This window comes from Pisolithus orientalis (genome assembly GCF_024613125.1).
Source record: "Pisolithus orientalis strain OTSU chromosome Unknown F5J12scaffold_119, whole genome shotgun sequence".
NCBI lineage: Eukaryota > Fungi > Basidiomycota > Agaricomycetes > Boletales > Pisolithaceae > Pisolithus > Pisolithus orientalis.
In genome coordinates this window covers 1-25,019 of record NW_026260900.1, presented here as the reverse complement: position 1 = coordinate 25,019, position 25,019 = coordinate 1, and the positions used below count along the sequence as shown (strand labels likewise).

General features: G+C 49.1%; 8 protein-coding genes across 8 annotated transcripts; 4 read left to right on the top strand and 4 right to left on the bottom strand.

Annotated features, from left to right (window-relative positions):
* Window positions 1-162: 162 nt before the first annotated feature.
* Window positions 163-1,605, top strand: F5J12DRAFT_899193 (uncharacterized protein; the record flags this gene model as incomplete). The annotated part of the gene is made up of 11 exons (XM_051748158.1): window positions 163-221; window positions 274-362; window positions 418-509; window positions 554-768; window positions 824-848; window positions 950-1,050; window positions 1,104-1,110; window positions 1,169-1,275; window positions 1,336-1,364; window positions 1,422-1,525; window positions 1,579-1,605. The coding sequence occupies 11 exons, from the start codon at window positions 163-165 to the stop codon at window positions 1,603-1,605; spliced, it is 855 nt and encodes a 284-aa protein (XP_051594240.1).
* An 861-nt stretch (window positions 1,606-2,466) lies between these two features.
* Window positions 2,467-2,968, bottom strand: F5J12DRAFT_64024 (uncharacterized protein). The gene has a single exon (XM_051740191.1). It carries the CDS (start codon window positions 2,905-2,907, stop codon window positions 2,608-2,610), a length of 300 nt encoding a protein of 99 aa, XP_051594239.1. The 5' UTR covers window positions 2,908-2,968; the 3' UTR covers window positions 2,467-2,607.
* A 93-nt stretch (window positions 2,969-3,061) lies between these two features.
* Window positions 3,062-5,147, top strand: F5J12DRAFT_63645 (uncharacterized protein). Its single transcript, XM_051740189.1, has 12 exons — window positions 3,062-3,130; window positions 3,185-3,273; window positions 3,324-3,412; window positions 3,469-3,560; window positions 3,612-3,835; window positions 3,891-3,975; window positions 4,027-4,118; window positions 4,170-4,176; window positions 4,235-4,341; window positions 4,396-4,424; window positions 4,484-4,587; window positions 4,642-5,147. Exons 2-12 carry the CDS (start codon window positions 3,215-3,217, stop codon window positions 4,753-4,755), a joined length of 1,002 nt encoding a protein of 333 aa, XP_051594238.1. The 5' UTR covers window positions 3,062-3,130; window positions 3,185-3,214; the 3' UTR covers window positions 4,756-5,147.
* Window positions 5,148-5,258: 111 nt separating this feature from the next.
* On the top strand, window positions 5,259-6,983 carry F5J12DRAFT_899191 (uncharacterized protein; the record flags this gene model as incomplete). The annotated part of the gene is made up of 1 exon (XM_051748157.1): window positions 5,259-6,983. One exon carries the CDS (start codon window positions 5,259-5,261, stop codon window positions 6,981-6,983), a length of 1,725 nt encoding a protein of 574 aa, XP_051594237.1.
* Window positions 6,984-7,489: 506 nt separating this feature from the next.
* Window positions 7,490-8,687, bottom strand: F5J12DRAFT_787522 (uncharacterized protein; the record flags this gene model as incomplete). The annotated part of the gene is made up of 8 exons (XM_051743655.1): window positions 7,490-7,563; window positions 7,620-7,671; window positions 7,703-7,798; window positions 8,053-8,248; window positions 8,283-8,344; window positions 8,399-8,479; window positions 8,579-8,589; window positions 8,639-8,687. 8 exons carry the CDS (start codon window positions 8,685-8,687, stop codon window positions 7,490-7,492), a joined length of 621 nt encoding a protein of 206 aa, XP_051594236.1.
* A 3,034-nt stretch (window positions 8,688-11,721) lies between these two features.
* On the bottom strand, window positions 11,722-14,650 carry F5J12DRAFT_63476 (S-adenosyl-L-methionine-dependent methyltransferase). Its single transcript, XM_051740188.1, has 9 exons — window positions 14,228-14,650; window positions 14,112-14,161; window positions 13,966-14,065; window positions 13,611-13,910; window positions 13,316-13,553; window positions 13,016-13,266; window positions 12,865-12,962; window positions 12,389-12,800; window positions 11,722-12,306 (listed from the first exon to the last, which is right to left on the bottom strand). Exons 1-9 carry the CDS (start codon window positions 14,493-14,495, stop codon window positions 12,164-12,166), a joined length of 1,860 nt encoding a protein of 619 aa, XP_051594235.1. The 5' UTR covers window positions 14,496-14,650; the 3' UTR covers window positions 11,722-12,163.
* On the bottom strand, window positions 14,520-15,670 carry F5J12DRAFT_870685 (cytoplasmic protein). Its single transcript, XM_051747118.1, has 8 exons — window positions 15,528-15,670; window positions 15,430-15,477; window positions 15,217-15,384; window positions 15,112-15,164; window positions 15,004-15,054; window positions 14,939-14,948; window positions 14,748-14,887; window positions 14,520-14,698 (listed from the first exon to the last, which is right to left on the bottom strand). Exons 1-8 carry the CDS (start codon window positions 15,550-15,552, stop codon window positions 14,561-14,563), a joined length of 633 nt encoding a protein of 210 aa, XP_051594234.1. The 5' UTR covers window positions 15,553-15,670; the 3' UTR covers window positions 14,520-14,560.
* F5J12DRAFT_936523 (uncharacterized protein) lies at window positions 15,504-18,147 on the top strand (the record flags this gene model as incomplete). The annotated part of the gene is made up of 9 exons (XM_051749632.1): window positions 15,504-16,067; window positions 16,126-16,296; window positions 16,361-16,426; window positions 16,476-16,865; window positions 16,909-17,013; window positions 17,067-17,248; window positions 17,299-17,776; window positions 17,834-17,983; window positions 18,037-18,147. Exons 1-9 carry the CDS (start codon window positions 15,954-15,956, stop codon window positions 18,145-18,147), a joined length of 1,767 nt encoding a protein of 588 aa, XP_051594233.1. The 5' UTR covers window positions 15,504-15,953.
* Between the last annotated feature and the right edge of the window lie 6,872 nt (window positions 18,148-25,019).

Below are 25,019 nucleotides of genomic sequence, written 5' to 3'. Positions count from 1 at the left end.
ATCGCAGTACTCACCTATTTCTTACCAGATCACTCGTAAGTCTTGAATGGCCGCGGGATCTCCCGAAGACCAAAACCGACAGTTGAGGGGGGTCAGCTAGTTTGCATGCGTATATAAGTGTGAAGCTGCCATGTGAGTGAGCGCTGAGCGCTGAACCTTGAGATGTCTCTGGCACAAACTGCACCTTCGGCAAGCGGTGCCTTCGATAGCATACCCATTATGTGCGTCGTTTCGTGCGTCCTCCGGTGCTACCTGAACTCACTTATCGGGCAGTGACATAGGACATGCGTCAACACTTGAAGAGCGGGCTGCGTTGGCTCGGCAGATAAGGGACGCGTGCACGAATGTCGGGTTCTTCTACAGTGGGAATAGACCCTCCTGATTTGACACGATCGTTTGCCAACGAGCTATTTGCAGTTAAAAATCATGGTGTACCTGAAGAGACAATCGACAAGGCGCTTTCGGCCATGAAAGCTTTCTTTTCTCTCTCAACTGAGGCGAAGATGAAGGTAGGTCCAACATCCTCACATCGCCTTGATCCTCGCCTCATCAGAGTAAGCTTCACCACCGACAAGGCGCGCATTACAGAGGATATGAGCCCCTTCTAGATTCCAACATCAACCCAACGAACAAAGGTGATCTGTACGAAAGCTTCATGATCGGTTGGGAAAAACTGGTACCAGAAGAAAATGTTGGCGATACTCCGGCAGTTGCGAACCGATGGCCCTCGGAACCCGCTGGGTTCCGTGAAGCCTTCCTCGATTACTAGTACGTTTCATAATGGTAAACCACTATTCGGACACGACTCATCCCATCGATTAAGCCATGCAACTTTGGGTGTCGCAAAGGTCTTGCACCGCCTCTTTGCCCTCGCTTTGGAATCTCCCTGAAACGTACTTTGATGACAAGGTACCACCGTTCCCACATGCACACTCATGATCTTCACCAGGGTTTTCAGCTCAGGCATAACCCAATGATGCGGGGTCTTCATTATCCCCCTCAAACAGGTCCCGAAGACGAGCGCATCATGGGAATCGGTGCCCACTCAGAGTGAGCGTCTTATATTGCACCCCCGAATATAGTCTGACAAACCTCCTAATTAGTTTCGAGGTGGGGGGTCTCACTACGGCGTCCAACTTTCTGATGATGGGACCGATACAATTTTCAGTGTTTCACTATCTTATGGCAAGAACCTGGTATCCAGGCCCTCCAGATCCTAAACTCGGAGAAGCAATGGATAAATGCCACCCCGGTTCCCGGTACTCTGGTCATCAAGTACGTGCCAGACCGAATCATGATGGGCTTTGCATAAATTAGCCAACTGATTACGCTTAGTATCGCCGACCTGCTTTCGCGATGGACGAGTGAGTGCCAATGGCAACATATCTACCGATTTTTTGTCTCACATGCTCCCCCGAAAGATGACGTATTTAGGTCGACCGTGCACAGAGCTATTAACAGGAGCGGTTTCAGCCGTTATTCTATCCCGATGTTCATCGGTGCAAATTCCGACGTCGTCGTCGAGGTATGTTGGCCTTTGATTCTTGCCACGAGACCCAGATCACGTAGTTCTTCCAGCCCATACCGAGCTTGTGTATCTCCTGAGAGACCGGCCAAGTACGAAACCATCAAGTCAGGAGATTACGTCCGGAAGCGCATTCAGGAAATGTACCAACAAAGCGTCACCACCTCCAATGGCGCGACTAGACAAAATGATAGACAATAACTCGTTTACATATGTACGCCTTTGAACACACGTCCTGGACTTTATCGTATATGTCGCTGGTTGCTGGTACTCGAATGCTTTATAGGACGAATTTGAATCTGCTACAGGAAGCTCCACAGCAGGCTGAGTAACGAACCTCCATTACCTGCACAAAATCACTTGTACGAACGTCTGCGACCTTTCTTGTGGCCGCGAATGCAACCGGGCTCCCCTGATTTGAGCCAATAGGAACTTTCGCGGTTGGATGAACCTACCGGTGGACTCCGACGCTGGCAGTGAGACGTAGATAGGCTGGAACCTCGTTTCCATTTCTGATAAGACATGTCCCGCACCGAAGGCATGATCTGTTCGAGCCGCACACTCAACGTTCAACGTTCAACTGCCAGGTCTATGCAGCTTAAGCATTCCATGCAGGTTTGTAGAATAAGACAAAACACGTCTGGTTTATCTCACATTATGTACCTCTATCCCGAGGGTGTGCTGATAACTCTTCGGGAAGTGTTTCACCATCTTATGGCAAAAACCCGATATTCAAGGTCTTCAGGTGCCAGACTCAGAGAAGCAATGGATAAAAGCCCAGTGCTCAACAGTAGACTTTGAGCATTGAGTGGAATCCATGAAGCACCTCCACGTCAACCATTATCAATTGTTGGACCCAAATTTAATCACGGATGAGTCACAGATGTTGGCATGACTGCCGTTGGTCTGATGCAGAGGGACGTTACTCTGCACCAGGCCGGGGGTCCGGTATCACGGGCTTTTGTGTACAACCTGCGCAACTTCGCGCGCAGAATGTGTCTGGACCGTTCATGTTGGGAGGGACCATGCCCAAAGGCCGGAAGTGTTTGGGCGCTCGTAAATGTTTATGAAATGACGTGGGATTAGGATGGTGAAAGAAGAGGCGGGGGACCACAATGATTGCAACTTCGATATGGATACGAACAACGAGCAGTATGGAATGGGAAAGTATTGTCACGGTGAATGTCATCGTTGAAAGGGCGATACACATGAAACCGAGCAGGGGAGGCGTCAACGGCACAGGAGGTACACCACACACGTAGCAGAAAGGGACCTAGCCTTGTTTGATCCAGCAGACGGAGCAACAAACATGCAAAACACTGACAGAGAACAACTATAGAATAAAAAGTGTGGCTGAGTCGTGCGCCCGTGACACAAAGCATGACAGCAGAGGGAAGTAGGCGCACCACGCAAGGACAGTAGTCTGGATACCAGACAAGGAAGGGAAACCCAAAAGGGGATGAAAGCAAACAACGTCAAATGTGATCAGTGGATACGGATATATTGGCACTGACTCATCACCACTTCCCCCGACTCCAAGTCACCAAGACTCTTATGTTCTCTAAGTGGTTCATATGGTCCGGACTTTGAGGTTTGTATTTGCATGTTTGCGCCAGTTGTTTCTTATCAGCTAGGCGCTCAGGTTGTATATTTATGCAGAGAATGAGTGATTAAGCCACCCCCCTCAAGATGTCCGTGGCGATATCTGCGACTTCGGTGAGCAGTGCTTTCGATTCCATTCCTATTATGTGCGTCGCCTTTCGATTCCTAGTACTACTCGGATTCACTTTTCGGACAGAGATATAGGACATGCGTCGACACCTAAGGAGCGGGCTGCATTGGCTCGGCAGATCAGAGATGCGTGCATGAGTGTTGGGTTCTTTTACGGTGGGGGAAGACCCTTTTGACTTGACATTAAACATTTTCCAACGAGCCATTTGCAGTTAAAAATCACGGTATCCCTGAAGAGACAATCGATGAAGCCCTCTCGGCGATGAAAGCTTACTTTTCTCTCCCGACTGAGACGAAGATGAAGGTAGGCCCATTGTTCTCGCATCACCTTGATCTTCGCCTCATCCGGAGTAAGCTTTTCCACAAACAGGGCACACATTTCAGAGGATATGAGCCCCTTTTAGATTCCAACATCGATCTAGCCAACAGAGGTGATCTGTACGAAGGTTTCGTAATCAGTCGGGAAGAACTGGTACCAAAGGAAGGCGATGACAAGAAACCAGATGGCGATACTGCGTTTTCTGGAAACCTATGGCCCTCGGAACCCGCTGGGTTCCGTGAAGCCTTCGTCAATTACTAGTACGTTTCACAGCGATATGCTGTTTGAGTGTATTCATCCAGCTCCGTCATCAAGCCACGCAGCTTTTGGTGTTGGAAAGGTTCTGCACCGCCTCTTTGCCCTCGCACTGGATCTCCCTGAAACGTACTTCGATGGCAAGGTACCGTCGTTCCTACTTATAAACTCATCGTCTTCACCCCGGTTTTTTCAGCTCAAGCGTGACCCAATCATGCGGGGACTCCATTATCCCCCTCAAACAGGTTCCGAAGACGACCGTATCGTTGGAATCGGTGCTCACTCCGAGTGAGCATCCCACTTGTATTTTTAAACATGCACTGACAATATTCCTTGCAGTTTTGAGGTAGGGAGTCTCACCAAGGTGTTCAACTTTGCGAATACAGCACTGAAATAACATGCAGTGCTTCACCATCTTATGGCAGGAACCTGGTGTTCAGGCTCTGCAGATCCTAAACTCGGAGAAGCAATGGATAAATGCTACGCCAATTCCCGGCACGCTGGTCATCAAGTACGTCCCAGACCGAAAGCGCTTTTCATAAATTACCTGGCTGATTACACTTAGTATTGGCGACTTGCTTTCGCGATGGACGAGTGAGCTGCCATTCCGAACACCCTGTCCTAATTCGAGTCTTACATGCTTCTCCTTAAAGATGACATATTTAGGTCGACCGTGCATAGAGTGATCAACAGGAGCGGCGTCTGTCGTTATTCTATTGCACAGTTCATGGGTGCAGATCCCCACGTCGAGGTCGAGGTATGTTGGTCTTTGATTCTTGTCCACGAGAGTCAAGTCACTCACCTCCTCCAGCCCATACCGAGTTGTGTATCCGCTGAGAGACAAGCCAAGTACGAGACCATCAATGCAGGGGAACACGTCCGGAAGCGTCTGCGGGAAATGTACCAACACAGTATCACACAATGAGTCGTTTTTGGACTTGAATGTACGCTTTTGAATACACAAGCCTTAGTTTTTGCAGATATATATCTCTGGATGCTGCGTGTTGGAAGCAATCAAAGCCAGCTCGTCTTTGGGAAGTGGAAGCAGCCAAAATTACCGTACGATCGCCCTGCAGGAACCACAAGGACTCTCGAAATGGCCCCCCCTCACTGGGGTGATGTATACGCAACCGAGGCGGATTCCGTGAAAGAGGCCCGTAAACAAGTTGAGGTTCTCAAGTGTGATTCCGAATGTGGGAGACTCGAGAGAAACATTGAATCGACCACAGAATCAACCAATGTCAGGAGTGTCAAACAGAGGCAACGTTAGTTAGATAGTAAATGTGTTGTGTGTCACATCAAGATTCTGCGGGGGGTCCGTCCTTTCGTAGTTGACAATCGTCGCGTGAGAACTGTCGAAGAAGCTTGACTTATCAGCGAGTTTGAGGCCGTTCCTCCCGAAGGTTGCAGTTGCTCACCGCTATCATCATGCACCCATGCCTTTCCGTGGATGAGATTCTACGACTCATATTTCGATGCGTCGAAGTTCGCCCGACATTGTGTGCGTTGGCCAGGACTTGCCGCACGTTCAACGAACCAGCTACGGATCTGATCTGGGAGACTCTGACCGCCGTGGAACCTATCCTGCAGCATCTCCCTTCTGCAAGGTTTGTGGCGAAGGAGGGCAGCGTGGTAAGGGATTGCTACTATGTCGTTTCTGAGAATGCAGAGAAACACCACCAACAGACCGACTCAGTCCAGTACCTGGTGTTATCAGATCTGCTCAGTGAAAATGACTGGAACACCATCCGGCGACTCTCAAGTCGTGTCCGCAGGTTTTATACATCCTTCGTAGATGTAGGACCCGACTATGTGCATAACGACGTTCCCCTGTGGTTTGGCTCTCTTGCCTCCCCACCGGGCCCAGGCTTTCTTTTTCCAAACCTTCGCGATTTATCATTCCAGGTGTCCGGTTATCTTGAGTTAAGTAGTGTTTGGAATCACCACACGGAAACCTTCCAGGCCGTCATTCGTTTCTTCCATCTTCTTCTGGGACCACACTTGTCTTCCCTTCGATTTGACATACCTGCGGCATTCTACGCCTATCTCGACATCCCTTCCATACCAGCACTTTGCCCAAACATCCGCATGTTGAGCATAGGAGGGCCAACATTCAACCATCATGGGTGCTCAATTCCCGACCAAACTGTGTCTGCATTTTCCAAGGTAGTCTCCGAGCTTTGCCATCTGGACCTCGTTAGGTCTTATATGACCTCCTGGGAATTGCTCACCAGTCTGGCCCAGGCGAAGGCATTGCGGTGGCTGTGGATGTTTCTTCCTCGTGGGATCGGCCGTGGGCCTGAGCATCCCAGCGGCAACATTTTCCCCCAACTTCGTGCTCTTGATGTCGTGGCCGAATCCCTGGTATCATGCGTAGACCTGTTTCGCTGGACCTCCCCCAATAAAGTCACTGAGATATGTATTTGCTGTCAGACATGTGAAGATGACGGCGATCCTTCGCAAACACTGGTTTCCATGTCGTCTCTGATTTCATCACGATGCAAGCATCTAGAATTCCTCTGGATTCTTTCCATCTCTGGCGCTGTCCGTGAACCTCTCTCCGCTTGGCCGCGGCCTATGCTGGAACCCTACCAAGCTTGCCATCACCTCAGGGTCATTGCATTGCGCACGCATTGTAGCCTGGCACTAGCAGACACTGACTTGGAGGATATGGTCAAGGCTTGGCCGCACTTGGAGGTGTTCCACCTATCTCACAATGTCATAATGGGCCCTTCACGACGTCCAGTTCATCTCTCGTTACGAGGAGTTACTGCCCTTCTACATCGCTGTCCAAAACTCAAATGCTTTACCCTGGAGTTTGACGCAACCCGTGTTCCGGAACGTGCTACTCGACTTAGCTACGGGACCCCTGTGCGAAACACCGCGGTGAGGCGAATGGGAGTTTTCGCGTCCCCTGTTTCAGCAAGTAGCAATGTTACTGCATATCTCTCCACCATTATGCCATCCTTGGCACTCATCATTGTCGAAATAGGGGCTGGTTATGCGCCTGAATGGGTTCAGATATGTACCCACCATCCACGGAAGCCTTCAATATGTGCATCCATACCGGTGATAGAACTCAACTCTCTACGAGCCGCTGGTACTGAAGGTAGAGGCAGGATGTATGGTGAGGAATGGCTTGGGGGATGGTGATGCAAGGTACTGTAGGATAACCTGCGGATAGAATTCCCTATATACGACAATCGTACGGTCTTCCGGAAAAAGTAGTTGCGACCCAAACCAAGCAGCGCGTCACCGGACCATTCGAGGTCACGAACCAATGATATACCGTACCACACAAATGATGGAATACCAGTGCTTAGTATTGACGCCATCGGCGGACAGAAGGCAGTACGCATTAAATCCTGCCTCATCGATAACGATGTCCCTGCTGGCCTGGAGTTCCTGGGGAAGCGTCGCCACGTCTGGGTTGGCGAAGCCGAACGTATACTTCTGAGGGTGGCAGGTAAGTTTAATTCTGCGCTCATGGGGGTGACAGTATGTGAGCGCTATTCTGGCGTCTTGGACGTGCAGTTTCGGGTTTACATAAAATGCGATGAAAATATTATGATGATGAAAGGATCAGTGGACCTACTCGAGTAGGCCAACCACTTTAGCCCCGGTACAAGTCTCCGATCCCAGGAAAGAAGATTAACCGACTAAATACGAAAGTTGTAACGGAAGATATCACAGACACAGCATTCCGCGAAGTCCGTCTGGAGGGGACGAAATCCTACGAGCATCAGGAAGCGAAAAAATGGTTTAAACCTGTTTAAACCCGTCACTGACTGGTCGTGACCGCGATTCCATCATTTCCTGTCCCTCTGATGAGTTGCGATGCCTAGCCAATGAGATAAAAACGGATTACTTACCATGACCGCTGCAAGTATCACCAACTTGGTTGTCTGCAGACCCCTAACGAAGCTGGCAAGATGCAGACGGAGACGATAATTACTATCGTCTTGGTCCTAAGTGAGCGGTTTGGCAAGCGTGCTTCGCTATCGTCCTCCTTTCGTATTGGCTTCGGAGCCACACCAGTCCGCCCAGTCGCGTTCGAAAGCCATCGGTGCGTCGCACGTATCTCCTGCTGGGTCCTACTTAACCAGGATTCACGTCGTGGCTCTGCCTCGTCTTTTCAAGGGTGTCGCATTGGGAGACTGCCTCCTTGGTGCGTATTCGAGAGGAACAGCGCAGTGATGGGTTTATGTAGGTCGACACGCACGTCGGAAGTCGGAGGATGTTCTTGTACCAGCGGGCACCTTTGGCGAACGGAAAAGTCGTCGGAGGCCTTGAAGTTGGCGTCACGATAACGATTCAACACGAGCGCCTTGAAACACTCGATAGGACTGGTCTCATCGTCGAACTCTTTTTCCTCCATCATCCTTCCGTAGATTGTGGAAAACTCATCTATGTGGCGCCTGTAAATCGTTATTCGCCAGCTTTCTCGTTGACACGCCACGAACACTTAGGCTGTAGTTGGCAATAGCTGTATTGAACATCTCGATAAAGCCTCCCTATGGTATACGTTATTTAGTCACGGTACGAAAAGGTTCCGGAGTCTGGCCTACCAATCGATGATCAAAATTCTTGGCTACTGCCTCTCCCTCGATCTGCACGTTCGTGAATCTCATGCGTCCGGCTTCCCTTTGCTAAGCAACAACTTCTTGTACTGGTCGCGAGTGACATTTTCCCCATTGACGGCGATGTCAAGGTTCTAGGCGAAAGTAGCCTCAAAAATCCTGTCGAACCTGGGACTGTCCTGAGACCCGGCAATAAGTAGCGCGTAGCGTCGAATGACTAATGCTTACCGACTGAGTGAACTACTAGGACTGCTGGAGGTACCACAGCACCGTCCATGTTTTCAGGTCATTAGACCCTCATTCATGCAAACGGCGTCGAAAGCACCAGCTGGGCGCGAATTTTTTTCTATAACACGGTTAGTGTAACAGTCCAGACGCTATGGGTTACCCTGAACTCACCTCTCCCATCCACACAATTATATCTCGACATTCCAAACTCGTGGTTCCGGGCTGGCTCAATCCTGGATGTGCCGGGATTCTTATGGAAGAATCGTACAGAATAGCGTTGATACACGTCATGATGGACACTGGATGATAAGGAGGAGCTCGTCGTTCGTGCGCGCTGCAGAAATTAGTCTCGCGGTCTGCATGTGGTTGTCATCTACGCTACGTCGCTAATCACACAACCAGACAGGCCTGCATGTATCGCAGATCTAACTGTGCAATTTCGCACACGCTTCCTTCTACCCTCAACGCGGTCGTTAGCGCGTATCTCGCCAGTGTCAATGTCTATCTGACCTAAATGAATGCATGCAGACCGGCACAACTATTTCTGCATCATTACACCTTATGACGCTCGCTGGATGGCGAGTGAGAAGGAGCAAAAGACTGCTAATTTACTCTGAGAGGGTAAGGTCTTCATTTCAAGGTTCCTCGTTTCCTTCTGATGGAAATTGTAGGTAACGAAGACGACCACATTGTCGTGTCGGTAGTTCGTTCTGCAAATATCGGCTTCCTCTTCCTTCCACAAACATGATGCTTACCGTTTCAGACAAGGGTATGATCATCTGCGTTATCCAATTTTGACCCAGTCACTGGTGTCAGACACAGTCGTCCGTCGGCTTCCAGCTTTCCATGGATAGTGGGAGATACGACACACCCGACTGTTGGTTCACCTTGCAATCGACTTTAGCCATTGCACAGACAATACTAGCAACAAGAAAGCGTTAATAAGTCAGAGCAGTAATCGTGATCTGGGAACTGGCATTCTAATTTCCAAGATAGTCGGAGTGTCCCGTGGTTGCCTCGTTGTGTGGGCCATGGCTGCATTGGTGCTCTACCTTAGCCACTCGCCTTTGAGTTATCGCCTCATCGTTTCTACCGGCTCATCCACTATGAGATCCTCCAGCACTCGTATTATCCACCAAAATCTGGTCACTTAGATATGGACGGCCTGGATGTCAAGTTAATCAGCTTATCTGATGTCAAAAAGGACCCCTCCGACCTGGGCATCATCGTTGGTCGCAACGAATACTGTAGTCAGTTTATTCCGGAAAAATTTGGAGGTGGCTGTGCTCACAGCCACTGCAAATGCACGGGCAGCCTGCTGACTAAGCGGAGGGCATGCATGCGAGAAAGTGAGGGTCGGGCAACTTGCGGGCTGCATGCAACCCTTGCCCGTTCATCGGTACTCAATTCAATGCTACTGAAAGCCACAGTATGCAGGCCATGTAATTATTCACGAAATAAATGGGTATTCTGCGAAGAGACCCGCCCAAATTTGCTAGATGAGTGGTGTTCGGGTGCGGGAAGCGGTCACGTGATCGCGACCTTCGCGTGGCACTTGTGCTTGGGGCTCGGCTGCGCGCGTGCGAACGCGCGCTTGCAAAAAAAATTGGCACGGGCCGCCCTCCCACCTGGGAAAATTTGCTTATCTGGCTGCAAATTTCCCACTTTTCGTTGGTTAAGAGCATAGATAAACATGTGTAGGACGTGAACAGAGTTCCTCGGCACCCTCCCGAGCCATCCCGCCCGAGCCCTGACGGTGCGATGCCCCGCAGGGCCCACTCGAATGCCCGAACCCCCTCCCCGCCCACCCGCCTGAGGGCGGCCTTTCCTTTTAAGGAAGTTCCCACGGCATCGCCACCTGCAAATTTTTCGAACTAAGTATGTATCCCGACAATGATCATGCATCCATGCCTCCACGTGGATGAGATTCTGCGACTCGTGTTTGAATATATCGAAGATAGTTCGACGCTGTGTGCATTGGCAAGGACTTGCTGCACCTTCAACCAGCCAGCTACAGTCCGGAAGCTGGAGATCTTCTAGTATCTTGCAGACATCCACCTTGTAAAGGTTTGTGACCCGGGAGAATGGGGCATTTCTAACATCGGTAAATTCAGCCAAATTACAGCATGCACATTAGACAGTTTTTGAATGCTCGGCAAACACTGGCGAACATTAAGCGCTTGAAAACCCAGGTTTTTGAACGCTTAGCTTTACTGATGAAGGACCTACTGTTCTCTTGTTGTATGGACAGCTAGAGTGACACCACCAACAGCATCCGGCATTATCACATCCACTTACTGACGATGACTGGAACATCATTCGGCGACTCTCACGCCGTGTTCGCAGACTTGATATGTATGTCCTTTCACCTGTGTCTTTCCATGACTATGATAATGTTCCTCCATGCTCGACATCTCTTCCATACTGGCACCTTGCCCAAACATCCGTATGTTGAGCATAGAAAGGCCTTTCAACTGGCGTAGACTCCGGGTTCCTGACAAAACTGTTGAGAAGTCTTGCTCAGGCGAAGGCATTGCAACGGCTGTGGGTGTTTCTTCCTGATACTTGAAGCTTGGTCCTGAGCCTGGGTAACAATTTCCAGCAACTTCGTACGCTGAATGTCTGGACCCACTCCCTTGCATCGTGCACAGACCTGTTCCGCTGGACTTCCCTCAATCAAGTCACAAAATATATATCCAGTGTTCGGCATCCGAAGATGACGGCGGTCCCTTGCAAGCACCAGTTAACATGTCGTCTCTGATCCCATCGTAACACAAACATCTGGAATCCCTCTGCCAGGATTTCGTCCTACTTTTGTGTCTTCCACAAAATTCCCTCCGCCTGGCCATGACCTAATGTTGGAACCCTACCAGGCTTACCATCGGCTTAGGGTCATCGCATCAATGACTTCGAGGATATAGTTCAGGCTTGGTCACGCTTGGAAGTATTCCACCTATTTCATGGTAGTACAGGCTGCCCTCCATTTCACCTCACGTTACGAGGCGTTACCTCCCTTCTACATCATTGCCCAAAACTCAAGCACTTTACGTTGATGTTTGATCTAATCTGTGTTCCTGAACACGTCGCTCGCCATAACCACGGTAGCGGTAGTGAGGTATATGAGAGTCTACACGTCCCTTTGTTCGAAGAGTGATGATGTTGCTGCATATCTTTCCATCGTTATGCCACACTTGGAGATCGTCTGCGTCGAGGAACAGGGTGGTTATCGGCCTGAATGGCTTTGGGTATGTACCCGTCGTATGAGTGGACGTGTGGCCGAAGAAACTACGCCGCCTACTAGCTAGGTACTTAAGAGACGCCTGATGGAGAGTTTATCCGCCAGCGCGAGCTTTCGCTCTAGGAACTAGAAATGTCAGTGCAGTATGTAGTCTTGAACCAACCGACGACCATATCGTTAGATATCGTATACAATAGTTATCATGGCGCATGCGCGCAGACACTAAGTTCGACATACAACTGCGCGAACACGTCCTCCCCCGGGAAACTGACTGAGTCCCCACGTCGCTATCGGACAGTATAAATTTGCACGACAGTCTCGCCAGGCGACGACGCCCCAAAATGCCTGACCGAATAATGAATCTCCACATCGAGCTCCCTGGAGTTCCCCTCGTTCTTCTTACACGAGAAAGTCCCCGACACGACCGTGCCTGCGCGATCGCAGATCATCAACCACCATTAACAGTCCACTCTTGTCACCCCCAACAAGCAAAAAAAAGAAAGATCACACACCTTCCTCTGCAGCGATAGGCTCGCGCAACAAGAACACTGTCTGCTTCCAATGCGTAGGATGACTCAGCGGGCCCGTACTAAAACTCGTGAGCTTCCCCTTCTTCTTATTCTCCTTAGCCTTCCACGCCGACGAACCCATACTCGCGCGTCGTTTAGGGAGCGATTTACCCCCGACAGGCCATATCTCCGCCAACAATGGGTCCCCTTCTTTTACGATCGTCACAGGAACAGAGGGATCCAGCGGTTGTTGTTCGCCAACACCGTCATCGTCGTCACGGTGCCCGGCGACGAAGAAGGTATCGAAGTAAAGAACGAAAGCGTGGATTTTGGTCCGTTTTGGGGAGGTGCAAGTGAGTGAGAAGGGGGATTTGAAGTCGAGCTGGCGGGGTGCGATCGTACGGAGGTGGAGGTCCTGCGAGAATTCATTAAACATGTATGTTGAAGAGAGGGAGGAGGGAAACGGGCTGGTTACTTACCTTGATAATACATGGAGAGCTAACAACGGATTCTGGGGATACGATATCGACGATGGCATTGTCGTACACCTCTTTCGCCATTTCCGAGAGGTCGAATCCTGAACCAATTAAAAGGTCAGCTTCGACCTACCTACGTCGCCAAAGACTGCACCATAGACATCGTTCCAGGATCCAACGCGGTCCTTGTACGTTTCGTTCCCCTCACAAAGGACAAGCATCATTCTGCATTGACTGGGTGCCAAAATTCCACCGTTGGGAGACAAGAACCTATCGCGTGCGCGTAAGACGGAGTCGAGCATGGACTCGTATAGAAGCGCGTATCCCATCCATTCGGAGATGATGATGTCGACGTGGGTGTTGCCATCTGGTAAACTGATCTCTTCGACTTTTCCTCGTATGACGCTGAGTGCAAAAAATGAGCCTCCAGCAATAGAATCCACTGGAAACGTACGTGATAACATCTGAGAGTTCATTTGCCTGAACGATCTTCTCCGCCTTCTCGGCGATATCGCTAGCGTCGACGGCATAGACGTGTTTCGCGCCGGATTTGGCGGCAAATAAGGAAAGGATACCAGTTCCGCACCCGACGTCGAGGACGATCGCGTTTTCGAACAGATGTGGATTCCTAAGGATGAAGGATGCGTACGAGGAGGTTCTAACTTTGTCGTTGATCATCACAGCGTGAATGTCTATTCGCAAACGTTGAGTGGCGTATTCCGTTATGGGAGGAATAGATGCAACCGTACCGATTTCGCCATAACTTTGGAAGTAATGCGAGTCGTCATCGCGAACGTCGTCGACTCCATCCTTGGTCAACGATGACGATGGTCCAGGTTCGCTGACGATCTCAGCAAACCTCGCCACATCAACTTTCTGGGAAACGATATTTCGATAATCTGCGAGATCTTTTTGTGCTTGGGAAAGTTTCTCCTCGAGGTGTCTGATGCGACGGACAGCGGTGGCGAGATCGGTTGGTTCGTTGGGTTGTTGCGGGTTCGCAGTGGGTGGGCTTTCGTCGTCAGACCAGTCGTCGTCCAAGTCCAGTTCTATGTATACGAGGGATGTTGGATACACAAAGAGGCATGGGTTGAACGGACTCACGTAGTAAAGGGTCATCTTCGATGACGGGTAGGAGGTACTCGTCGGAGGTAAAAAACGGTTCTTTGCCTGTCAGACTGGACAGTTGGGAGGGGGTCGGTTTCTGCCAAGGACGTGAACGTCAGTTCATCTCCAGTATCCAAACGCACGTCTTTTCGAATGTAGTTGATCAATCTTATTCGTTGATGCAAGTCCAAGTCTGAGTAATGATCAAGCACATAAGACATCCACCGTCACTATCATAAGATCGAGAGACACGACCCACTCAATCGCGTGCATGTTTCTGCCAGGCTGAATCCATGGGTGGATTGATCGTATCGCAGAGCCTCGTCGATAGATGGAAAGTCTTTTTCTTCGTCGAACAGAGATCGACAAGGACGGTTGAGTGCCTGGTCTGACACCCAATCGTCGAAATTGTTGTCTTCCTCAGGGTAATCGTTATCCTCTGAATCGCCAGATGACGACGACAATTGCAGGCTGGCGTTGTCGCTGTCGCCTTGAGTGTCCAGAGGAGTGGCGAATCGGATGCTCATGAGGGACGCAGGTGGTGTGAAGGGTGGCAAGTCGATTCACTACGGACGACAACTACAGAATACAGCTACATGAACTCTTCTTCGATGGCTTTACCAGTCAACTTGGGCGCATCCGGATCCTCCTCGACGTTGAACAAAGAATCATACGATCTAGCCGATTTTTCTTCAGCTCGCTGTCTCGCCAGCTCCGCCTCTTCTTTTTTCTGAGGGAGAGTAGTGAGTATTAGGACGAATGGTTCGGATGTTAGTCACCCTCTGCGCAGCCTGTGCACGTTTCTCCGCGTTCTCCTTTTTGACACGGTCGATGCGCTCTTGTTCGTGGTCGACCTGTTTCTCGACCTTGGTCTTGTTCAGACGGTTCACGATGGGGTTCTCTCGCTTCGCAATATGTACTGGGAGCAGTAATTCAGTTTGATTGACGCAGGCATGGCAAACAAGCGCACTTCTCTTGACCTGAGACACGTATGCATATGGTAGATGACAAGCGAGGAAGGACAGGAAAACGTACCCGTTTATCGTTGTGGAAAGCCACCTGTCCGACTGCCATGTCGCCTTGTTTCTTGGGACAAGGATTGAACCCGGCCGTTCCGTGCCAAATCCATCATATGGACCGTACCTTCAGGTTGTCAGCAGGGGTATATATGACTGTGATATTGTCCTTCTTGTTCCCTGTATTACGAAGTTGGAGCAGGACGTGGTTGACAATCGCAACACACCCCACCTTCGATAGAATTGGCTTTGACCAGCTGAGCACAGTCGATGAGGACTGCCTGCGGGATGTCCTCCCAGGTCATTCCGTCTTGCATGCGGAGGTATACGTGTGCAGAGGAGAGCTTGTCGACGTGGAACCAGACGTCCTGTGGCCAGGCATATTTGATGAGGTCCTCGTCTGGTTGTGATCAGCGGGGGTCGCTGTGAGTGCAACGAGTGATACTTTCTACTTTGTCCCTGCCCATGTAAATCGTTACTGGCGGGTTCGCCGCTGTGAACTGTCTGTTAGACGTGCGCGCCGTACGCATTTTATGGGCTAACCTGTCGAGGAGAAGAACAGGACCATTGTTATCAAAGGGTGAGTGGAGTCGAGTGTCAAAGATGTACAGCAGCACAACACCACAATGAATTTACATGTACAACATGGTCTATGGAATGACAGCTGGCGGATATGATCGAAACACTGGAAGACAGTGGGGAACACAAGTTTTTGTAACAACGGAGTTCATCCCAGCGGCATGGGTTCTAAAACGACTGATGCCTCCAAGTGGGCAACTACTACGGTTTTGTGGCCCTCTTAGGTAGTGCCAGCCGTGGGAACCTTCTCTTGGACGACGACAACGACGACGACGAGGATGCAGCCAGCACCCAACAGCAGACTCGGACTGGGCATGCGACCACCGCTGCCAGTCCTACGGGCAGGGGCCGTCCATCTCAGCACTGGCTCAGCAGCAACAGCAGCAACAAATGCTACACCAGCCATTCCACATCATGGCGCCACCAACTCAGAAACAGACAACCTTGTTCGTAGGGTCGATATCAGGCGGTATATCAGACGACGTTCTCAACAGACTACTCGGGGTGCGTGGATTAACGACGACGATGACGACGCCCGCTTACCTGCGTTGTGTGTGACCAGGCTTGTGGTCCAATGAAGGCGTTCAAACGTCTCATCACTCCAGCCAACAAACCACAGGGCTTCGGATTCGTCGAATACGAAGACCCGGACTCGGCAATAAGGTGCATCAATCTGCTCAATGGCGTCGAACTGCCAGCGCTCGAAGACGGTTGCGCAAGCAAAAAACTGCTGGTGCGTCCTCGTCAATCCCTCTCTTAGCCCATTTCAAGCCTACGCCTCCCATGACGATTCACAGATCAAAGCCGACGAAAAGACTAAACTTTTCATGGACGCTTATTCTGCACAGAAAATGAAAACAGATGTATGTCGTATCTCGTTCGCGCCCCTGTACCGACGCTAAATGGTTTCAGGCTGACGAGGCAAAAGTGCAAGAGGCCCTCCAAAAAATCACCTCCCTTGTCGAAGATATCAACCGCAGCTCACAAGACGCCGCAAATCGTGGTCTGATCGACAAAGAGCGCTACGTCATCCCGCCCCACCTCCATGACCTCCAGGAGGCAGACCTACCAGAGGGTCAACGCGGCCTCGTCATCTCCGAGATTGCCCAATTCAGAGAACGTGCCGCAAAGAGGGAACGCGAGAAAGTCAGGGAAGTCAGAGAGAGCATACCGCATATACTCTCTTCGACAGCTACGACACCGAGCGGACCCAAGATGAGGGAATGGGGCAAGCCACAGCAACAACAGGCATCCACATCCCCCGGCGGAAAGAGTCAGCAGCCACAAGGAAAGGGTTCTCAGGTTTATAGTAAACCGGTCGGCTTCGTAAAGGCTGAAGATGCAGGGGCCGCCTACTGGCTCGTTGAGCACTGGGCTTAGGACGGATGAGGAACTCGAAAAGGAGCGGAGGGAAGCCAGGAGACGAGATGAAGAACTCTCCTTTAAAGACGTGAGTCCTCAAATAGACTCGTCGTGCTTTGACGGACAGTAAATTTTCTTCAGCGAGAGCGTCGATACGAACCTCGAGAACGAGCTCGTATTGCAGCCCTCGAACGGACAATTGCACGACAGAACGCCATCAAGGAAGCTGAAGAACGTGATCGGGTAGAAATGCAAGCACGACTAGACGTCTGGGACGACGACGAGAGTGACGAAGCTGTACTACGTAGACAGGTGCGCCATTCGTTTGCACTATCACATATCGTTTATTTATATACATGATGTGCACCTTCAGAGCCCGCTGGCGACAAACCCGGTCACGTCGTCTAGTCGCAGAGGAAGCTGCAGACGGCGAGTCCCGTGCGTACGAAGAACGCGAAGCAGAGAACCTCCGTATCGAATCCGAGAAGTTCCTCGCCCGCCAAATGGAGGATATGCAAGCGCTGGCAGAGGAACAGCGCAAAGCGGGGATGTTGCTTGACGACGGTGCGCCCGTCAAACTCAACGTCTCATTGCTTGGTCCTGCACCTGTCAACAAACTGGAGCCGCACGCTCAAAAGGAAGTCGTCAAGGGGGCGGCGGCCGTGTTTGGGCAGGAAGAGGAGGAGGAGGAAGGGGGGATTAAGAAGCGGAAGGTGCCGTTGGTCAAGCTCGACTTCAGTGCTGCGGAAGGCGAGAAGGCCAAGGAGCGCTTGGAGACGATCAAGCAGTCCGTTCCGCACGATAAGGAGACGCTATTCAAGGCCAAAGTCAGATGGGACGGTCTTACCGACGTACGTGTTTCGTGTCATATCACTTTTTTTTATAATGCTTATATTGGTTTTGTTCAGATGATGATCGACAGGAAGTTTGAACCAATCATCAAGCACCGGATGGTTAAGTATCTGGGTGAACTCGAAGATGATGACCTAATCATGTTTGTGGTCGAACATCTCAAGGATCACAAGGGTCCTCAGAAGCTCGTCGAGGGTCTCGAACCTGTACGCATGTATTCACGCCTCAACCTTTGCTTCATCTTATAGTTTCATCGCAGGTCTTGGAAGAAGAAGCACAGGAATTCGCGATCAATATCTGGAGGCAAGTCATCTTTGAGAGCATGGCTTATGGAGAAGGTCTTCAAACCGAGCGCATGACGGTCGATTAAGCGGATGAGGATGGGAGGACGAAGTTGGTTCTTTACGCCGACGGTACCTGCAGGGCCAGGTGCGTTGTAGCATTGGCATGATGTCTGCTAAAAGGTTGCGCGTGATCTCGAAGACTTGTGGTCCGAATGCATGCTGTAGGAATGGAGAGTGGGTGGTGGAACGAGGGATGTGACGGTTGATATGATGATGGCAGCGATAATGAATCCATGCGAATTCAGATTCAGGTATTCGTAAGTACGCCCTTGACTAATTTTATCTCGAATGATATACTTCTCTCTTCTTTCCCTCCATGCAAAACGCGAAAAAAAAAATCCGTTATGTTGAATGAGGAGAAAATGAATTGTTTGAGCTGCGGTCAACCATGTGATAAGTGTTCATCGCTTTTTTTCCCCCTTCCCCCCTGTAACTGCTTGAATATATTGACCGTAGCACCTTGACCTGAGACCAATTCGGCCGTATCTACCACCCAAAAGGCGCAAGTACATAATTGACAAGGATTGTATGGCAGCGCTTCAAAATATTTGGCCAGTGATATGGATCTGGAGTGTGCCGCCATGTTGAGTTCCACCGTCATTGTCGTTGCAAGTTGTGCCTATTAGAACTCTTTGATCATCTACATAGCGCTATAGCTATTCTCGTCCTCTTCATCCAGTGCGTTGTGCTTTGAAAGGATCGCCGAGCGTTGCAGCCTCGTGGTCGTATTGGTAAAAAGGTAAGTTCCGCTCACTAATCATCGTAGTCATGCATCATGGGCGGACATGCTCGATCTAGGCTTCGCGATAATGTGAACAATATGGGAGATAACTCTGGAGCTATTCTTGTCATGTAATGCAGGCTTTTTTCGAAGGATCCCTCGAGTGCTTATGAGGCAGCCTTGTTCTCATATTGGTGAGAGGTGAGTCCCCGTCCGTGTTAATTGTTGTCGAGCGTAAATGGAGTTTCTCCGGTAAGAATGATCTCATCAGTTCACCTCGTGGTCATACATATGTCCATGTGACCTTTGAAAACTGAACAAAGCTGATGCTGAGAAAGTCCCAAATGTTTCCTCTCATGGGTGCTCAGCTATTTTATGGTTGCCAGTAGTATTGGGTAGGTGCTTCTCATCTCCAGTGATCATGGGTATCTGTGTGTGAAACATTCCTGTTGAAAGTTGGACAATTGCTGTGCATGTTGGTGTGATAATTTTGGTAGACAAAACAGGATCCAATATCATGTAGTGTTGTCACATTTGGTCATAACATATGGGTAGCCTGCATGCCAAAACACCATTACTCATGTAGAGCCCAGGGGGTGCCTGTCAAAATAGTTTAGCCATAACACATGAATGGGCCTGTGGGCCCAGAGTGACAGCAGCATATAGTAGGCCCATGAGTGGGTGATTGCAACATATGGGTGGGCCTGTGTGGGGTACAGTAGAAGAAAGCTGGTGAGGATGTCCTAGTTTGAGGTTTTCTTTATCTAGCTGGAACTTTTTGATGACCCTGGCCATGATAGAGTTCCCCAGACCAGTTTTAGAGGAGTTCTTTTTTTACATGTCTGAATTAAAGTGCATGAGGGTGGGTCTACCCTATGTTGCACTATTCTAGCATATTAGTATTCTATGTAAGCAGAGGCACAAAGCATCACATAGAATTTAGTCCATGTCTGAGTAAGCAAAGTGTGACATGTCTCTTGTTTCTGCACACTCTCTCAGTGAATTAAATAAAAACTTCATAAATGAGGCTCTGTTGGAACAGAGGATGAAGGGGGAGCATCTTCTGCTGTATCTTGCAATAAGGAGGCAAGATGGGCATCATACTTGTCATGGATGTGATCAGGGAGAGTGGAGAACAGTAGAGTATACTGTAGCTGTTGCAATTTTGGAAGAATGATGGATGAGACTGGTATGAAGACATTTCAGGGAGCAGGGAGGAAGGATCCATATGCTTCTTGGACTGGAGAGACTGAAACAACCACACAAGACCTTTCTAAGCAAGTGACTGACCTGAGGTGACCAAAGAATGTCCTCCTAGAGGTCATACTGACAAAAAGAACATGCTGTCCAAGCTGGATGGGCTGAGAGGGGGTGGACAAGGATGGGATGTACCAGGATGCTTCAGGGACAGAAGCTGATAGGAACTCCTGGTAGATATATGTAGCCATGGTCCCTAGCAAAGGGGACAAGTGAAATGATCCAGGTGCTGGACCATGCAGTGTGCATGCTGCAGAGTACCTTGCTGTGCACTGTCAAGGAGAAGTCCAAATGGAGGTCACATGACCCCTCAGAGAACAGTCTGCATGGTCTGATGGCAGACCAGCACAAGTCTGACAGCAGTCAGAGCAGAGAAGGTTTGTAACTGACAGAGGGCAGGCAGAGTTGGTGTAGAGTGAGTGAATGACTTGGCAGAGAAGGGTGCAGAGTGAGTGGGGACTTAGGACAAATGCATGGTCATGACAGCCTCAGCCAACACAGGCACATCTGTGGCATCAACACATATGGTGATGCCAAGCTGCTTGCCTCACTCAGCCAGTGGCATCAGGACCACCTACCCTCATGCAATCAGTTCTGCACTAATGCATTGCAATGTTCAAGTCCACTCACCATCTTTTCCTCCCAGTGCTGCAGCCATGTCATCTTCTCCTCCAAGAGCTCCTCCCAGTTGTCAGGCATACACTGTGCCTCTGAAATAAACCCCACCAACACAGCCATGAGCTGTTCCTTCAATGTGGTTTTCTCCACTTCTGCTGGGTCCAGGGTCAGTGCATGAACCACATAGTGTAGTCACATTTAGTCACAACACATGGGCAGCCTGTGTGCCAAAACACCAACACTCATATAGACCCCAAGATGGGCCTGCCCAAATAGATTAGCCAGTACACATGGACAGGCCCAAGGGACTAAAGTGAGAGCAACATATGTATGGGCCTGTAAGTGCATTACCACAACATATGGGAGGGCCCATGGTGGGTAAGGATATTGAAACATTCAGATGGGTCCATGACCAATTAAGTATACTGAGTTGCTGTAAGATATGGACAGGCCCATCCTGGTAGCTTACCCCCCTGTTGCAACATCAAGGCAGGCCCACCTATCATAACATGGAGAGGGTCACAACATAAGGATGGGCCCATCTATGATTAGAATACAAAGTTGGCAACATATGGATGGGCCTGGGAGTAATATCATTTATGGTGTTGCAACATCTAGACAGGCCTGTTCATAATAAGCTGTACCCCTGTCACAACATAAAGATGGGCCTGTCAGTAATGTCATTTCATAATGTCACAACATATAGACAGGCCTGTTGACAGTAAGATGTACTGCTGTTGAAACATAAAGACAGGCCCATCACTAGTATCATTTAATAGAGTTGCAACATAAGGTCAGGCCCATCAGCAGTATTATGCAACATATGGATGGGTGTGTCCACAGTAAGATGTACCTCTGACAAGACATAAAGACAGGCCCATCAGTAATCTCATGTATAGCATCACAACATATGGGTGGACCCTTCAGTAGTATTATTTATATCATTGCAACATATGGGTGGGCCCAGCCCCAGTAAGATGTACCCTGTTGAAACATAAAGACAGGCCCATCACTAATATCATTTAATAGAGTCACAACATATAGATGGGCCCTTCAGTAGTATTATTTATATCATCACAACATATGGGCAGGCCTGGCCCCAGTAAGATGTACCCTGTTGAAACATAAAGACAGGCCCATCACTAATATCATTTAATAGAGTTGCAACATATGGACAGGCCCTTCAGTAGTATTATTTATATCATCACAACATATGGGTGGGCCTGGCCCCAGTAAGATGTACCCTGTCAAGACATAAAGATGGGCCTGTCACTAATATCATTTAATAGAGTCACAACATATGGACAGGCCCTTCAGTAAGATTATTTAGATTGTCACAACATAAAGACAGGCCTGTCAGTAATCTCATGTATAGCATCACAACATATGGGCAGGCCTGGCCCCAGTAAGATGTACTCTGTTGAAACATAAAGACAGGGCCCATCACTAATATCATTTAATAGAGTCACAACATATGGATGGGCCCTTCAGTATATTATTTATATTGTCACAGCATATGGACAGGCCTGTCCACAGTGAGATGTGCCTCTGACAAAACATAAAGACAGGCCCATCAGTAATCTCATGTATAGCATCACAACATATGGATGGGCCCATCAGTAATATCATCTAATAGTGTCACAACATAAGGACAGGTCCTTCAGTAGTATCATGTATATCATCACAACAAATGGACAGGCCAATCTAGCAAGATGCACCCCTGCTTGCAACATAAGGACAAGTTTGTGTATGGTATTCTTAGGCAGCAGAAAGGGAGATCCAAGCTATCTACATAAGGACGGTCCATGTAAGGCATTCTCAGGCAGCAGAAAGGGAGATCAAAGGGATCTACATAAGGACAGGCCCATCCATGGTATTCTCAGGCAGCAGATAAGGGAAAACAAAAACCAGTGTTACAACATAAGGTGGGCCAGTCTGTCCATTGCAGGATTACAAACCCTTGGCACTGCATAAGATGGGCCAATCTGTCATATCATAGATAGCTCACCACAAATGGACAGGCCTATCCATAATTGGGTTGTCCCCCTGTCACAATATAAGACAGGCCCAGGAAGACAAGAAATGAAGAGAGTGGAACCTCTCACACTATAGAGTATCTGAATTTCCCACTATAAATTGTGTTTCATGTTGGATGATTTGCCTATTTAGTTGGAATCTCAGGCACTGGTCTATGTAGCTGTGAGCCAGGCTCTGCCATTGGAGCAGATGGGAAACACACAAAACAAACAGCAATGCTATTCCAGAACAATGCATCATATTTTTATCTGAGCTTCTGCTTCATATATGCATTCAGGATTATTGACTTGTACTGGTATTGCCATCATGCCATGGGAATCATTCATAGGAGGGATAAAAAATGTGACATCTGCATATCTCATCATCCATCTTTAACCTCTGGCTCTTCCACTCTCCAATCACCATCACCACTCTCACCATCAAACTACTCCATTGTCTCATCATCAGAAACATGTCATTGTTGTTGTCTTGCAAGCTCTTCAAGAAATTGCCTGAGCTTGATGCTGTGGCCAACTGCATCCTTCAAATTTACTTCAAGGATATTGCAGAAAGCAGCAAGATGGGAAAGGTGGACAAGATTGCGAAGTGGAGAGGTGCCATCAAGGTGATAAATGATGAACTAGTGCATCATAGCATCATCACATTTTTTTCACTAACTGATGCATTCAGGATGCTGTACATGACCTCATTGCTAGGATGGATGAGATTCCAATGACCCTCATTGGCATCAGCATGTTCTTAAAGTGGCATGAAGACCTCAGCTTGATTGAGCACCCATGGCCTGAGTGGAAGACTGCCCTATCCCCTTCCAAAACTGTCATTGCCAACCACAAGTGGCTCAACATTGTCAAGCATCAATATGACTACCACTGGTTGGGCCTCCCTATGCCCCACATTGTGTCAACACCAACACCACCCACTCAAGAGACTGAAATGCCTATGAGTGACAAAGGAAAATGGAAAGTGACCAAGGCAGAGGTGGAGCAAATGATAGCAGATAGCTCACACAGGATGGAGGTGGAAAATGAGGGTGAAGATGAGGTGCCAGAGAAGGAGGATGACAAGGAAGAACCAGCATGAGGCAGGCAGAAGCACAAAGCTGCTGCAAAAACAATGTCCCATCAATCCAGACATTGATCCAGCTCTAGGAAGGCAACAGCAGAAACTGATGATGAAGAAGATGTTCCCACTCAAGGCCAATCAAAATGCAAGCCTTGTCCACTGTTGGATGGACTATATGGTCACGCTGCTGTAGCTGCCAGAAGGATGCCTTCCCCTGACCCCCATTCCTGCAACTTGTGCTGCAGATGCAAGGTCTGATGCTACAAGAACCCTGGGAAGTCCTGCTTCCCATGTGATGGTCGCAAAATTCAATGTAGCCATGCCAAAGGTGGGATTGCTGCTCCAACTTGAGAGAATCCATCACAAGCCAGGGGAAAAAAGCAAGCTCAAAGTCTGTCCCTGACAATGAAGGCCCAAGAATCCCAAAGTCCAAAGGAATGTCCCCCAAAGTGACACATTTCGATGGCTTCCAAAGCCATCTACACCAGGGTTGGGCCCTCCAACCAGGGAGAGATGATCCCCAAGGGATCTTCACTCAGTATGTTCACAATTTCATGTATTTACACTGACTCAAATTTTATTTAGAGATTCATATTCCTGCATTCAAATGCAGGGATTCCTGCCCAATTCCAGCCACTGTACAAGGAGATTCAATCGTTGAGGCTGGCCCATCCATTGTGCAGGAGGTAGAGGGATCTATGGCAGCAGGCATGTTTAATCAATCTACATTTATGCTAATTATCATGGTTAACCCTTGTATTCAAAGCAGACACCCACCCATTGACAACAGCAGCACCCATCCAACCCACAACCACTGCAACTCCCAGTGCACCATCACCTGTCTGTGCCCCAATCACTGAGGTGTTGCAAATGTCCAACACAATTGAAGAGCAAATCAAAGATTTGGAACATCAACTCTGCAATGCTGAGGCCCACTGCCAATACTATGAGGATTGAATGTATGATTTCCAAATACAACAGGATGAAACCATGCAGATGCTGGACAGGATGGCTTGTGAGCTAGAGGCTCTGCATATTCAGGTATATGGACAAGCATTGGGTGATGATCTCATTGATCTCTTAGGGCCTCTGGCAGATGAGACAAGGGTGGATAGGACAGCAGGGTGGACAAGGCCATCTATCATTTTACTCCTCCATGGTACATATGATGTCATTTTGTATTTCTATTTTAATTGACACTCA

Excerpts from the sequence above, each read along its gene's own strand:
- F5J12DRAFT_64024 (XM_051740191.1), bottom strand. The coding sequence starts at position 2,907 with ATGCTTTGTGTCACGGGCGCACGACTCAGCCACACTTTTTATTCTATA.
- F5J12DRAFT_63476 (XM_051740188.1), bottom strand. The coding sequence starts at position 14,495 with ATGAGCATCCGATTCGCCACTCCTCTGGACACTCAAGGCGACAGCGAC. Across the intron at positions 13,911-13,965 it reads CGAAGATGACCCTTTACTAC|AACTGGACTTGGACGACGAC; the intron begins GTGAGTCCGTTC and ends TCGTATACATAG. Across the intron at positions 12,801-12,864 it reads GCTCTCCATGTATTATCAAG|GACCTCCACCTCCGTACGAT; the intron begins GTAAGTAACCAG and ends GAATTCTCGCAG.
- F5J12DRAFT_870685 (XM_051747118.1), bottom strand. The coding sequence starts at position 15,552 with ATGGTCCTGTTCTTCTCCTCGACAG. Across the intron at positions 15,478-15,527 it reads CCTGTTCTTCTCCTCGACAG|CGGCGAACCCGCCAGTAACG; the intron begins GTTAGCCCATAA and ends GACAGTTCACAG. Across the intron at positions 15,385-15,429 it reads GGGCAGGGACAAAGTAGAAA|ACGAGGACCTCATCAAATAT; the intron begins GTATCACTCGTT and ends GATCACAACCAG.
- F5J12DRAFT_63645 (XM_051740189.1), top strand. The coding sequence starts at position 3,215 with ATGTCCGTGGCGATATCTGCGACTTCGGTGAGCAGTGCTTTCGATTCC. Across the intron at positions 3,836-3,890 it reads GAAGCCTTCGTCAATTACTA|CCACGCAGCTTTTGGTGTTG; the intron begins GTACGTTTCACA and ends TCCGTCATCAAG. Across the intron at positions 4,588-4,641 it reads ATCCCCACGTCGAGGTCGAG|CCCATACCGAGTTGTGTATC; the intron begins GTATGTTGGTCT and ends CACCTCCTCCAG.